At 42.7% G+C, this 15,068-nt stretch overlaps 1 protein-coding gene across 3 annotated transcripts; it reads left to right on the top strand.

Annotated features, from left to right (window-relative positions):
* The first annotated feature begins 435 nt into the window (after positions 1–435).
* mapkap1 (MAPK associated protein 1) lies at positions 436–14,817 on the top strand. 3 transcript variants are annotated; one of them, XM_056589098.1, is made up of 12 exons: positions 436–645; positions 1,564–2,055; positions 4,644–4,739; positions 5,540–5,688; positions 6,106–6,278; positions 8,188–8,364; positions 8,906–9,015; positions 9,883–9,990; positions 10,967–11,107; positions 11,669–11,806; positions 12,259–12,356; positions 13,836–14,817. In XM_056589098.1, the coding sequence occupies exons 2-12, from the start codon at positions 1,773–1,775 to the stop codon at positions 13,956–13,958; spliced, it is 1,596 nt and encodes a 531-aa protein (XP_056445073.1). In that variant the 5' UTR covers positions 436–645; positions 1,564–1,772; the 3' UTR covers positions 13,959–14,817. The 3 variants fall into 3 exon arrangements, with proteins under 3 accessions (XP_056445073.1, XP_056445074.1, XP_056445075.1); XM_056589099.1 differs by lacking the exon at positions 436–645 and adding an exon at positions 658–773 and having other exon boundaries at positions 13,836–14,169; XM_056589100.1 differs by lacking the exons at positions 436–645; positions 1,564–2,055 and adding an exon at positions 2,063–4,275 and having other exon boundaries at positions 13,836–14,169.
* The last annotated feature ends 251 nt before the right edge of the window (positions 14,818–15,068 follow it).

Genomic DNA, 15,068 nt, shown 5'->3' with positions numbered 1-15,068 from the left:
AATTGTTTTTTGTGAAATACTATTTGTGAATTAGCATTATTAATTACTATTTAAATTCAGAAGTAATATGTATTCCAACTTCTGAAATGTTTATTTGACTGTTTTCCAGCTTCAGAATTGGATTTCTAAATTTAACTCCCATTCTAAACCTGCAGTCTGAAAACATTTCTCAATAGCAGCCTCTAGTGGCTACAGTTATAGATTTATCATTTTTTTTAATTTCAATGAATGGACATACTAGTGGACGGGGTCGGGCACGCTTAATTCTGGAAGAAGTTTCGATAATATACATTATTCAAGGAAAAAATATCTGCAATAGAATATTTATATAGGGATCGCAATTTTTAGGGGGGGTCTTATTAATATATTTCCTGCACATTAATGTAGCTTTACAAATTCCTGTGGGCCATGAACGCAGCATGGGAAGTGCCTGCTTCTAACAGGAACTGCATCAGTCGAGACCGGAAATACAACCTCTGTGGCTTAATGGCTTATGGCAATGGTGTTCGAGCAGTGTTTACTGTCGTTTTTCACTAGTTATGTTTACGTTCTTCTCCTTGTGAGAATGCAACCCGTCACGGAGGCGGCTAGGAAAATGCACGGGTGGTGCGCGGGATATCTCTTTAATCGAACTCATGGATAATGGTATGTTTAAGACATTATTCACATCTTAAACAACCACAACATTAGTAAGTTACTTGCTGATTTTGGCCTAACGTTGTAGACCAGATAGACAACGGATATGCATCAATAACATGCATCAATTATCAAAGGTACTTACTTGTTTACCTGATCAAAACTCACCGTTATTGCATGTAATCCGTTTCATGCTCCAGTTGCAGCTAGCTTCGCTAAAACTAGCCCTATGACTCCGTAGGTTGAATGAAATCGAAAATGGATCAATCGATGATTCCTCATCAATGGTGACAACATTTACAAAACAGCAGGGCAAAGTGTAACGCTCAAGATAATTCAGCTACGGCTACCTTCCAAATACTACACTAGAAGGGCATCCCTCAAAGACAACATCATTTAAGTTGACAATTCCAAAAGAGGTTTGAGTTATTCAGCCTGAATTGTTCTAACAGGCTATATTGAATAAACTCTACCCTTATTTCACAGAGATTTACAGAAAACATATTTTTTTGTGTCTTTTGGTTGCAGAACCAAGTTCAGCTTTCAATTGTATTCGGCTTTGTTTACAGTATACACAGGACTGCGAAAACAGGTTTTGTCTTGTTTCATGTTTCATCCAAATGTCCAACTTGCTTCTAATCTGCATTTTTCCATATCGACCTAACAATTATAATAAATGGATGCACGATTTCCGTTAATAATTAGATCGATAATCAATCTCGTGCTCTTTGGAATGTTGTTGTATGTTTCAGGCTCTATCTGCCCGTCTTGTGAATTCATTTGTCCATGCTGGAAATTACCTTTGCTTCATTTTACGTAATGATTGTTATCAGTAATACTAATTTGTTCGTTCACCATTTCACCATTTTCTGATTAATGACCCTCTTCACGTTTCTTTAATGTTCTCCCTTAACTTAACCAAAACAGACAAGAAGACACACCCTACCATGGAATCAAGACTATAATCCAGAAGAGGAGAAGAAAAGGACTTTCTCTCCCTCTTTCCCGTATCCGTTATAACGTAAAAGGGCACTGCAATCCAACAGAATTTGCATTGCACGAAGAAGGATTACGAAACAAACTGTCAAAGGATAAGAGCCTTAAAAATCAGCTTTTTAACTTTAACTAAGTCAAAGATGGCTTTCTTGGACAACCCAGCCATTATTTTAGCCCACATCCGGCAGTCTCACGTGACCAGCGATGATACGGGCATGTGTGAGATGGTGTTGATTGACCAGGATGTGGACCTGGAGAAGTGCCAGCTGGCCTTTGTGCCGGGCAGCAGCTGTGGGTCAGCAGGTTCAGGCCCCCTGATCGATGGCACCAACAGCTTGGGTGAGAACCATGGCTGCGACCTCTCGCAATCGATGGACATCACCTCAAGCTGGGACTTTGGCATCCGCAGACGCTCCAACACAGGTAGGCAACGCCCCATTGTGGTTTCATATGGATGTGGGGAATGCAGCTTTTCTTACCTGGTGGGCCATCCAGCATTTGTGTGTGTGTTTGTCTGATTGTGAGGAGGGTGTGGTGCCAGAGAGCAAGAGCATGCTTTGCTGCTTATGTTTTTTTTTGGTCTGTTTATTTCGGGGCTGATGTACAAAATCTGGGCCACAAGGTTATATGGAGGAAAAGATAATTTGTTTGTGTTGGCGAGTGTGTTGCAACGGGGTTGTTTGCTGTTGCAAAAAAAAGGACAATCATCTTGTAAAGCCCTCCTCCGATTTCATTGATGTTCATTATGGAAAATCGCAGCTGCAGTAAATTTTAATACTGCAGTCATGGATTCACTTTTAAATTACGTTTTTCCTTTTAACATGGTTATATGTTAGCACTGCTTCATTCATCCCTAATCACAAGCATTGCTACAACGCCATTGTCAATCATTGAACTGACATATATATGTTGTACTCAATCTAAATTATGCTGAATAACCAAGTCCTATGAAAATATCAAAGCACAAGGCATTTTTTTAATCCCTGGTTGTCATGGCATTGCATGATGTTATCAAATTTAAACTGAGAGTGGGAACCGTTTGAAGTAGGGATCGACCGATACCGTTTTTTTAGGGCCGATACCGATACCGATATTTTTTCATCAGCCTTAGCCGATACGCCGATACGCCGATACCGACTTTCTTGAGCCGTTTTTTTTTTCTTTTTTTTTTTAAAGAAACATTTATTGAACTTCAATATAAAAAACAATATTTAACAAATAGTAAAAACAGGTGAAGTAGAACAAGTAAGAACAAGTAGATGAACAATATTTAACAAATAGTAAAAACAGGTGAGGTAGAACAAGTAAGAACAAGTAGATGAACAATATTTAACAAATATTAAAAACAGGTGAGGTAGAAAGTAAAAAAAAAAAATAAAAAAAAAATCGGCGAAAATCAGCCGCGTATCGGCCGATACCGATACACGTAAAAAACGCGAATATCGGCCGATAATATCGGCCGACCGATATATCGGTCGATCCCTAGTTTGAAGGACGGCTTATATATCATACTTAACTGCAGTTCAGTGAATTCAATTTGGGAAAGAAGTCGCACTAGCTCGAGATCATGTTATGAATTGCAATTTAATGGCGCTCCAAGGAGGACGTTTAAAAACTCCAGAGAAGAAGCTGAAATGATTACTTGGTTTGTTGCTTGTGTGCGTGTGCGCGCTTGCCTGCGTGTGTGTGACTACAATGCTGATGTGGGCCCTGCTCAAGTTCTATTTTTAAATGGCAGCACCTGGATCCAGTTAATGTCTGGGGGACGGAAGATTACTCCTCTGCATTTAAAAATGAAAGCACAATGTATGCAACGAGAAAAAGCAGCAATACATGTATGGTTGAGCCAAGCATTTACTGGTGTTAAAGATTACTCCTCACAATAAATGTATAGTATGTCACTGTTTTAGCCAGTATTATTCCTTTAAGCTCTCTAAATTAAACGGCACTATACCGTGTACACAAAAAAGTAGGCATGAAATGTGTCATACACATGCTCTCTTTGGCTGAAGCTAGTTTTACTTTAATTCTGGAATTCGGTGAATCTCTGAATAGATCATTGATATATGAGGTGTAATCTCATCAAGCTATCTACATACATACCAATCAAAAACACACGTTCAAATGTACTTTAATGAAGTGTATAATGTCTCGTATTCCAATGCTCCATTCTTAGGTGATCTTCAGTCTGTTTTTAATTGTCGGTTTGCAACACCCCTGGTTGTGTGGTCCGATGTTTGTTTGTTTGGTTGGGTGCCGTAATCAACATGAAATCAAACGGTACATGATGATCAATCAGTAATGTTCAATCACACTGTGTGTGATGGGCTGCAAGGCGAAGGCTTCAATGAAGGAAAAGTAAAGTAGGTATGAGAATGGGCTGAAACGACGTGTGTGTGGTGGTTGGTGACATGGAGCCACACAGGGAAGCAAAGGGAAGAAGATCTCCTTTTGGCTCCTTCCAGATCAGTTCAATCGATTGTTTTGGGGGGATAACTGGTGTCGCCGGTCATGGCTGTGGTTTTGGTTTTGGGTGAAACAAGTTGAACATGCGTTTGAGTGTTATTTCCCCGAGCCTTCATCTAAAATCGGCTGTTTTATCAGGATTCCTGCGTGACAGACGCCAGAAACCTGGGGTGGCTGGTAAGATATGAACAGGGCAAAGCCTTGGTGGCCATGTTTCCTGATCCCCTTCAATGCAATATGCCCCATGCTATTGTTCTAAACTTGTTTAGGAAAGAATGGATTGATGACTTTGGATTGTTCTGTGCCTGTGCTGAAAAATAATGGCGCTCATATTAATGGTTTCCATCGACTGCATCTAACTCTTATTTCATTCGAAAGAACGGTGACTTATTCAAAAGATGTGAATGTATGTAGACAATTTTCGCAAAGAATCTTATTCGGATGATATTTAACATTTTTTCACAATACAGGTCGCAAAAATGTGCTGCGCTCGTCCAATGTTTAAGGACAATACTTATGCAAGGTTTTATTTCTTAATTTTTCAGCTCAAAGACTTGAAAGACTAAGAAAAGAGCGACAAAACCAAATCAAATGCAAAACTGTTCAGTGGAAGGAGAGGCCATCATCGTCATCGCAATCAGGTAGTGTAACCGACACTTTGTTCTTGGTTTGACTTGGTTTTAGCCTACCCCTTCTTCATTACCTTATGCTTCTGTGAAACACACAAAAAAAGATTATGTTTGGTCCACATGCTCGCATTGTTCTTTGTGTAGCTGCAGTAATATTTTATACAAATGTCTTAATAATGAAGTATTTTTTATAACTCAGGGTAAATGTATTAAATTATTCACAAAATATCAAAAGATGAAACGTGTGTGTATAATTGGGTCCTTTAAGTATGAACTGTTATATACACTTGCATTCACGTAAGTAAGATGGTGTTTCATGATAATTTGGATTAAATATACTGTAGTGATTACACACTCAATGTAGTGACTAAGAATACATGCAGGGCATTGCAAGGAAAATTCAAATAAATGTAAATGATTAGGGGTATTTAATGTACATACGGCTGAATAATAAGTGTATGCTATTCAATTAAATATACCTATTATATTTATGTCATTAGGCCTAAAATGACAATTACCTGGAACCTGGGCTTTAGTTGCTCATCAACTGTACTTTATATCATGATATCGGAAAAAACGTTATTGTTTTTCTTCCATGCGTAAAAATCTTAAAATCATTACATGTATTCATAAATTCAACAAATGTGCCGTCATCCTCATTAGCAGGCTTTTACTTCCAACTGGGAATGGGAAACAAGAACGAAGGGGTTTTAAACTTAAAGCCTAGATCCACCGATAATGCAAGGAATGTGTTTGTGAGTGGGTTTATGTGTGTTTGTGCCAACGTGATGTCCTTCTATATGTTGCTGTAGTGGAAGACATGAGCTCTCTGTTTGCGAAGCGGGACCTGAGGAACAGAGAGCAAATCACAGGCTCCAAGTCCACGCTGTCCCTGCGCCTGGAGCAGTGTCCCCAGCAGCTCAACAACCCCTTCAACGAGTACTCCAAGTTTGACGGCAAGGTGAGGCGTCTGTGTGGGAAAATAATCCTCTGCATGATTCATGAGTGGATATTTTTATGCGTGTGATTAATTCATTTATATTCTAAATTGAAGGGCTTTGGAAAGGTATTGGTTTCTAACAACTCAAGTTTCCAGTAATCTCATCTCAACTTTATTAAGATAATGTAATAATGTAATAATGATTTGGTTAAGATTTTCCCGGATGACTTGAATCCTGCGTAGTCCAGTGGTCTGAAACAAGGTATATTTGTGATTGTGTTTCAACGCTTTGTGAATGCAGTAAAAATAGGATGGATACAGGAAGTGCACAGGATGTTAAGATACATAGTGCCAGGTCAACACCGTGTCTTATGTCAAGTGTTTTAAGCTTTGTGTGTGTGTGTGTGTGCGCGTGTGCGTGACTTTGTCCGTCTCCAGGGCCACATCGGTACGACGGCCACCAAGAAGATCGACGTGTACCTTTCCATGCAGATGACCCAGGAGAAGCTCCACCCCATGACGGTGGTCACCATCGCCAACGCCCGCGTGCACGACCTCATCGGCCTGATCTGCTGGCAGTACACCGGAGAGGCCCGCGAGCCCAAGCTCAAGTAAGCGCACCTCCATACCCGTCCCTTCCTCCATCAGCATCACGCCGCCTGAAGTCTCTCTTCAAGTTTCACCCTCATTTATTGTCACGCGCAAGTTAGATAAGTAAGGGGGGGGGGGGGGGGGGAGTCGGGACTGGGTGTGCTCGTTGGAAATGTAATGCGTGTCGCGGGTGCTAAGAGGATTTGCCGCCACAAAGTGCATTATCTTTTTGTCATGGTATAATGTCATTAATGGACATGAAATCCTTGAATGCCAGGCATCCTCAACTGTGCAACATAACTAATAACTAAAATGTATATACAGATGAAGTTGGCGACAGAAATAATTATTAATAATAAGTAATAAAACATATCTATAACAAAAACAGACTTTTATTTATATATTTATATTTTATATAAATTGTAACTTATTTTATTGCTGACTTCATCTCTTTTATTATTTTTTATTTATCTGTATTAAAGCTCTTTAAAATAATATCACATTTATACTAATAAAACCGACACTTGTATGTTACATTGCCTTTTTACAACCCACATATATCATAGTTATTTGGTCAGTGTTGACTCAAATGAAGGGTTAATTTTCAAAGGACGATGGGCCGTGTGTTTGGGAAGGATTTTTCTGCAGTAGTTTCCCTGTGGGGTCTGCTCCTAAGGCCTTGGTTGGTGCAGGGCTGGCCTTGCGTTTGTCAAAACGCTCCCACAACATTTATAAAAGTCCATATTTTCATTGCCGATTCTTTTCAATCGCTTGTCTTTTAGACATGGATGATACAACGTAGATGCATGATGAATGTTTACATGTACACCACAGAATGTACAGTATTCAGGAATGTGTTACATATGTTGCCCAAACAAAGACTGTTTGTTTGGGCAACGTGTATTAGGCCCGCCACACAAACGCTGTTGAGAATGAACCTCATATCCCGATAACTCGTCATTTTTACTATCTTTCATAAATCATGCTATTGGTCAGTCTGTGGGCTTTTACAAATATTGAACCAATGAAATGTATTAAAAACGTGCTTGTGATCTCGCCTCTCCATTGGATCCTCAAACTGTCAGCTAAACCTCCCAGCTCCACTTCACTCCACTGTAGAAGAATACTCAGCAGTATAGTGGAGCGTTGTTGGGAGAGACAATCGCTGGCTTGTTTGCAATGCAAGGCTAAATAAAGCACTGGTTGTTTGACTCGGTACAGTGTTTTCTATACTCAAGAAACGCTAGTTTCTTGACGCTAGTCCATCAAGACTTATGTTTTATGTATTTGAGGTCTGAGAGATGGGACCGGAGATGAGTGCAGGCAAGCCGCTATTGGTTGGAGTGCAGTTTAGTCTGGCACTTAATCTTTTGTAACAACAGATTTTGGCGAAAGTTCTTCAACAACAAGAAAAGCTGAGCACACCGGTAGCTATAGCGTACTTTGTAACGTGTATGTTGATAAAAACTTAATGCATTGCATTACATTCTTTTGGCTGACACCTTTTTCCAAAGCTACGTCCAATAAGTGTTTTCAACCATGAAGATACACCCCAAAAAGTGCAAGAATTAGCAAGATTATAAAATGTATCAGAAATTCAAACAGTTTCCGGTACTACAATATAGTAACATGAGAAAGATAACTATTTTCCATATTATAATTTCTTGCATGGGAAATTATTCGGTCTGAACAGATGTGCTTTCATTCAGCGATGGAATCCTGACATCAGCAGTGCAAATCAGCATTGCACTGTCAGAACAGTGCAATGCTATAACTCCCTCAGTTTGGCCATGTTAAATGAACTTCGCCTAACATATAAATTGATTATTGCCGAACACAATAAAGCGCCCTCTATGGTCATCCCCCCCCCCCCCCCCCCCCCGCTGTCCCCACTGTGTAAAACGGTTCCTCTCCCTTGTGTGCTCCCAGTGAGGACGTGACCGCCTACTGCCTGCACATCGCCGAGGACGACGGCGAGGTGGACACGGACTTCCCCCCGCTGGACTCCAACGAGCCCATCCATAAGTTCGGCTTCAGCACCCTGGCGCTGGTGGAGAAGTACTCCTCGCCCGGCCTGGCCTCCAAGCAGTCTCTGTTTGTCAGGATGTGAGTGGCCCTGAGTGACAGTTTGGAACGCAGCCCGGGTCTTCACCTTGCCCAAGTGACCTATAAATGACTTGGGAGTTAAATGACTTGGTGGTAGAGGCTCAAGGGTTAGAGCGGGTTGTCTTGCGACAGTAAAAGGTTGCCGGTTTCATCCCCGGCTCCTCCTAGCTAAGTGTTCCAGATGAGTTTTGCATGGTTGACACCGCCATCGGTGTGTGACGGAGCTCTGAAAATCACTATTTAAAAGCAGTCCATTCAGAAAAAATCTGTTTGATTACAGCTAGGGGTTAAAAAGCAGGACCCTTATAGTCGGGCATTTAAAGTTCTTGAACATACTGCTTGCTATATCGTGTGTGTGTGTGTGTGTGTGTGTGTGTGTGTGTGTGTGTGTGTGTGTGTGTGTGTGTGTGTGTGTGTGTGTGTGTGTGTGTGTGTGTGTGTGTGTGTGTGTGTGTGTGTGTGTGTGAACCGCTTAGAATTCCAGGTCAATCCAGGTAAAGCCCCCATCTTAATATCCCTTTCTGTCCGTCTCTCCCTACAGAAATGCTGCTCACGGTTTCTCCCTCATCCCGGTGGACAGCCTTAAGGTGACCATGAAAGAGATTCTCCAAAAAGCACTTAAGAAGAGGAAAGGCTCTCAAAAAGGCTCAGGTAAGCGATCCTCGGCTATCGTCAGAATCAAAAGTTCCTTAACCAAGAACTTGACATCAAAAGACGATGAAACAGTGAATTCACATACCTGTCTGTTCAGGGTTGGGTTGGGATCGCCCCTGCGATCCCAACCTAAATCCCGTCTTTTTGGTCTGAGTCATACTTAGTTCATGGTGTTTTTTTTCAAGAAATGTATGATTCACATACACACTTGTACGTTACAGTTACTGGGGCCTGTCTGTAAAAAGATTAGTCAGGATTCAGAAAAAGTCGAACAATCATCTCGGAGAATACAATAGGCGTTTACTACATGGTATAGCTGCATTCATCAATCATTATTTACTATTCACCATAATATTCCTATTTCACCAAAGCCTTCATGGAGATGTTCAAATCAAAATTGTAGTTTGATGTTCTATGTATATTGCCTAGCCTACCCTTACCATCGAAGTATTTCAACAGACAGGGTATTAAATCCAGATGGCAATCTCAAATATGAGGTTGTCAATAGTGTGTTTGGTTCCCATCCCCAGGATGATAAGGCCATCATAGCTAGTGGTGCTGAGCAAGATGGTGTTATTTGCTCAGCTTAATCCCCCTACCTATCAGGAGTATTTAGTCACATATTCTAAATCAGGCTAGTGTTGTCCCGATACCAACATCAAACTTCCTACTAGAGTGCTTATTATTTGAACTTTAAAATGTATAGTTATAGTTAACATATGTAACGCAAAACGTCTCCTCGAACCATAATGACGATGAAACTGCAACAAACAGAATTTTTACTGAAATTTGGTGCAGTGAGTGATCCGGCCCACAGCGGACGCCCGTGGTGAGTGCTGATGTTGGTGCTTGTTGCTCCCTCAGGACCCATGTACCGCCTGGAGAGGCAGACGGAGCCCAACGAGGCCGTGGACCTGGAGTGCACCCTGGAGAGCCAGAACACCCTGGAGTTCTGCCTGGTCCGCGAGAACAGTGAGTGCGCGTGTAGAACCTTGTATATGTCTTAAATCATAGTCAATGTATAGTACTTACTTACCAATGTACTAAATGTATAGTACCTCCCATTGTAGTACACGTAGAGTACCCCCCAACGTAGTACATGTATAGTATCCCCCCCAATGCAGTACATGACTAGTTCCTCCCAATGTAGTACATGAATAGTTCCTCCCAATGTAATACATGTATTGTGCCTGTAATCATACTACATGTATAGTACCTCTCATCGTAGTAAATGTATGGTACCTCCCATCATAGTAAATGTATGGTACCTTCCATCATAGTGCATTAGTACCTTCCATCATAGTGCATGTATAGTACCTCCCAACGCAGTACATGTATAGTACCTCCCAATGAAGTACATGTATAGTTCCTCCAAACATAGTACATGCATAGTACCTCCCGTTATAGTACATGTAGTATCTCCCGAAAACTGTAATTGTGTTTATTCACCACTATTTAGATTGTCTGTGATAAAGTACTTTTACTTTTGTAACACAATGCGTGTTTCGTGAATCGGTCTTAAAGACTCCCGATTTAGTAAATCCCGAATACTTATTGGGTCTGCGAGTGAGTTATGTGTTTGTTCTTTAACAAGGGTTACTATTTGCAATATCTCTGGGTCCGTTCCCAGTGTAGGGGGTGTCCCGTGTCCGGGGAACAGAGCCAGCTCATTCAACAGCCGACACTGGTGCACTGCCATCAGCATTCATGGCAGACTTTCAAAAAACGTCAGCCTCCTAGATTTAACGCTGCCGGGGAGAGATAGGGCGAGAGAGATAGGGCGAGAGAGAGAGAGAGAGAGAGAGAGAGCGAGGCGCGGGGATCCAGCTGGATAAGACACGAAGCCGCTCTCATAAGAGGCTCATCAAGTAGGCTGTGGACGGGCAGTGGAGTATGAAGGAGCTGTTGCGTAACGTGTGGGGGGCGGCTGGGTGCCGGTGGCGCGTAGGCTCGCGTGGGGAGGAGAGCTCGGAGGAGGACCCGCCCATCGACATCACCACGGTGCAGGACATGCTGAGCAGCCACCACTACAAGTCCTTCAAGATCAGCATGATCCACAAGCTGCGCTTCACCACCGACGTCCAGCTAGGTACCTACCCCCCCCCCCCCCACCGTCGCTCACACGCTGCCCTGCGGCTCTATGTCCCGCCTTTTATTCAATGTTTTCGTCATTATTTTAAAAGCATAATCATAGCTAATGACCGTGCAGTTATTAAAGAGAAGGCGTGGTTGCAATTATACGAACACGGCATAAAGGATTTGCATCAATGGCTAACAGTCATTGTTGAAAGAGATTCTAATTATATTGTGAGAACACAGAATTAATCTATTAATACAAGTATGTTTTTATCATTAAGGACAATATGTAAGGAGGCTCCCTCTGTAGTTTAAACACATTATCACGTTATGGATTGTGTATCCCGTGATGGGCTTTTCAGAAAAGATGAGAGTCAGGGGGTTTGGTTCTACTTTAAAACTAAACAGGTCAAGTATGTTTATTTATATTTTTATTATTATCTTTAAATCTCTTCCAATCCCCCTCTCCTCCACACACACACACACACACACACACACACACACACACACACACACACACACACACACACACACACACACACACACACACACACACACACACACACTCTGGCAGGCATTTCCGGGGAGAAGGTGGAGATCGACCCGGTCACCAATCAGAAGGCCAGCACCAAGTTCTGGATCCGCCAGAAGCCCATCTCCATCGACTCGGACCACCTGTGTGCCTGTGACTTGGTGGAGGAGCGCAGCCCCAGTGAGTACCCAACCATCCCACCCACACAAGCTACTGACGCGGCATTATGTAAACCAGAGACAAGTACCAGGGTTCTTATGGGACTATAAGCACCCAGGGCCCAATAAAGGGGATTATAACAGTTATCAGTGTCTGTAACAGTGTCTTATGCTACCTTTTGGCCTCGATCTGACTGTATTATTGGGTTCATTGATTTAAGTTTTCTATAATCGGTTCTGGTGTTTATGCATTATTCCTGGACCCCGGGAAGACTAGCTGACTCTGCATTCTCCACGAACGAGGATCCTTTAACGAACAGAGAAACGATGCCTCTGTGCAAGTACATACTGTATATAGACGGGACTATTGTTATCCTTGTCCTGCAAAACAAGTGGGATTCATTTTTAAGTATACAGCATTTTTTTGAGCCGGTAAAGATTCCAGCCGGATGACCTATTCTCTCCGTCTCGCAGGTCACGCCATTTTTAAGCTCACCTACCTCAGCAACCACGACTACAAGCCCCTCTACTTTGAATCTGATGCTGCTACCGTCAACGAGATTGTGCTGAAGGTTAGTCAAAACCACAGTGAAAATAAGCTTTCCTCTGGATTTGGGTTTGTTGACTACACCCTGCAGCCGTACCACAGACCACAGCTTGTGTACTCCAACACATGAGGCAAGTGTTGGGGGCTGGAAAGAGGGATCGCTACCATGAGTGTGTGACAATTAGACCCATCAAAAAATGAGCCTCATCAAGGTTTGCTTTAGGTTGACACCCTTTTGCCTTCGAGAATATCCTGGGTCTCCCGCTTTTTAATTTCTTTGGGACAAAACTGTTATTAAATATGGATTCAAAAGTTAATCCCAGAGAGTTCACCTGAATGGCATGCACTTATCCGTGAGTTGAGTTGACTGGGTCAAAGATAATCCGCTTACTTGGAGTATAAGCAGGATGCTGCCGCAGATGAATTGACTCGTCAGCGATGAGGATGTGAGTGCTCAGTGTTGAGAATTAGTTGGGCTACTTCTTAGCTGGGTTGTTGCTTATTGTAAAAAAAAAAAAAAAGACTTAGATGCTCCTCTCCTTCCAAGTCTATAAAAATAAAAAACAGTTTACTCGAGTACTCGAGTAAAAAATGCTTTAGGTTCCACTTGAGAGTGGTAAAGGGCAGAAGAGAGCAAGATTTGAAGATAAACCACCCTAAACAATCTGCTCCCTCCCTATGTTTCTCTGACGTTGAGGGTCCCATTCATGCACCTCTGATTGACGGGCAAGATAGTTTCCCTGAACCAATCAAGGAAGAAATGCCGGGAAAAATTAGCCGGGAACATTCTAATCTCATAATTGTCTCATAAAGAGGCTGCCGCAGTCCACTCAGATTAGCTATTCTCATAGCACAGTTCACTTACTAATAGCTGACGGCTATGGCACTTTTCAAGAAATTACACTCCCAATTATACAGTTTCATCTAACCTACTGCACCTTTTAACATCTTGTCATGCTAATGCATGTAAAGAAACCAGCCACCAGCCACCCTGACCCTGCAGGGACATGACCTACATCTCTTGTCAATGGTTGAGTTTACTGGAGCCCATATAGGTTCTACTCCGATTAGAGTGTTGAATCTGCTGGTGAGCCAAAAGGTCACAGACCACATGTATCTGGCCTGGGACCAGCTGCTCTGTCTAATAAACACCCGACAGCATGCTGAGCTTTAGAAAACCGCCACACTCCTAATAAGCTCATGGAAAAAACGTCAAAGGGGTGATACCAAACATTGGAGCCAGCTTTAGCAAAATATGCACAGTAGTGCCTTGTCATAAAATGAATGAAAAGACAGTTAAACCACAAAAAAAGATTTGTATCTTCACACCAGGAAAAAGCCAGCTTGTTTTATCATCAATTATTGATATTAGGGTCCCCCTTAATGTAAATTTTTTACGACAACATCCCTTTAAAAAACACTAGCCAAAGACCGATGACGCGTCGCATAGGAAACGACGCATCGCATTGACGAAGCCCTCGACCTCTGACCCTTTGACCCCTAGGTGAACTACATCCTGGAGTCCCGGGCCAGTACCTCGAGGGCCGACTACTTTGCCCAGAAGCAGCGCAAGCTGAGCCGCCGCACCAGCTTCAGCTTCCAGAAGGACAAGAAGGCCGGCCAATAGAAATGACTCGCGGGAGCGTGGCTGATTTTTAATCCTCTCGTGGGGGTACTAAGGGCGTGTGTACGGACGTGGCCTGACGCATGGTCGTCACACACACGCGCACGTGCACGCACACACACACACGAGGACCGCAGAGGAACGGGCCAAAGACAAAGCGTCATAATGGAGGAGGGAGTCCAGTTCTTGAAAGGCTGGACGGACTGAAGGACAGTGAGAGGCGGGGCGGGGCGGGGCGGGACGGGACGGGGGGGACGGGGGGGTTGCCTCTGCCTTGAGGGGGAGCTGCTGTACCAGCGACCCCATCAGCCTCGGTCGCAGACGGGTGGTCTCGACTCGCAAAAAAACAAAAACCTTTTGCTGCAACTTTTCAATCGTTTATTTCTTTGGTTTCTTTTAGTTTCATTTGTTCCAACATGGTTGAAAAACGGGGAACCCATTGTCCTGCTCTGCTTGTGTCGAGCTGAATGGCTGATGGTCAATTATGTCTGCTGTGTCTGTCCCTTTTCCTCAAAAGTTTGTTAATTAGCCGCTTCTTAATTTAAGTATATTTTAATTAAGTTTAAATGACTCGGTCGTGTGTAACGAAGGATGGAGGAACACGACCCTAAATTTAGTTGCTGCATTTCTGCTTCTGTCCCACTTTAGATCAAGGTGTAAATTCTGTCAGACTTTGTACAATGACAATGTAACATGAATAACATTGTATTTTGCTTTTACATTGAGATTCTGCTGTCATGGTTTGAAATGATAGCGAAAACCAAACCATACTACTTTGCCAATTGCAATTCCATGCCAGTAAAGGTCACATTGTAATTTTACTCTTCCATCAATCTGTCATTTTTTCACCTGCTTAGCCTATCATTCTCTCTCTCTCTCTCTCTCTCTCTCTCTCTCTCTCTCTCTCTCTCTCTCTCTCTCTCTCTCTCTCTCTCTCTCTCTCTCTCTCTCTCTCTCTCTCTCTCTCTCTCTCTCTCTCTCTCTCTCTCTCTCTCTCTCTCTCTCTCTCTCTCTCTCTCTCTCTCTCTCTCTCTCTCTCTCTCTCTCTCTCTCTCTCTCTCTCTCTCTCTCTCTCTCTCACACACAGACACACAGACACACAGACACACAGAC

This window comes from Gadus chalcogrammus, chromosome 4 (assembly GCF_026213295.1).
Source record: "Gadus chalcogrammus isolate NIFS_2021 chromosome 4, NIFS_Gcha_1.0, whole genome shotgun sequence".
In the NCBI taxonomy this organism is placed as follows: Eukaryota; Metazoa; Chordata; class Actinopteri; order Gadiformes; family Gadidae; genus Gadus; species Gadus chalcogrammus.
Note: the sequence above shows the minus strand (reverse complement) of the source record. Positions and strands in the feature narration are given on the sequence as shown.

Bases quoted from the DNA above. Each gene is read 5' to 3' on its own strand.
- mapkap1 (XM_056589098.1), top strand. From the start codon at position 1,773: ATGGCTTTCTTGGACAACCCAGCCATTATTTTAGCCCACATCCGGCAG. The intron at 9,991-10,966 runs GTGAGTGCGCGT...GGTGGCGCGTAG, and splicing joins CTGCCTGGTCCGCGAGAACA to GCTCGCGTGGGGAGGAGAGC. The intron at 11,807-12,258 runs GTGAGTACCCAA...TCCGTCTCGCAG, and splicing joins GGTGGAGGAGCGCAGCCCCA to GTCACGCCATTTTTAAGCTC.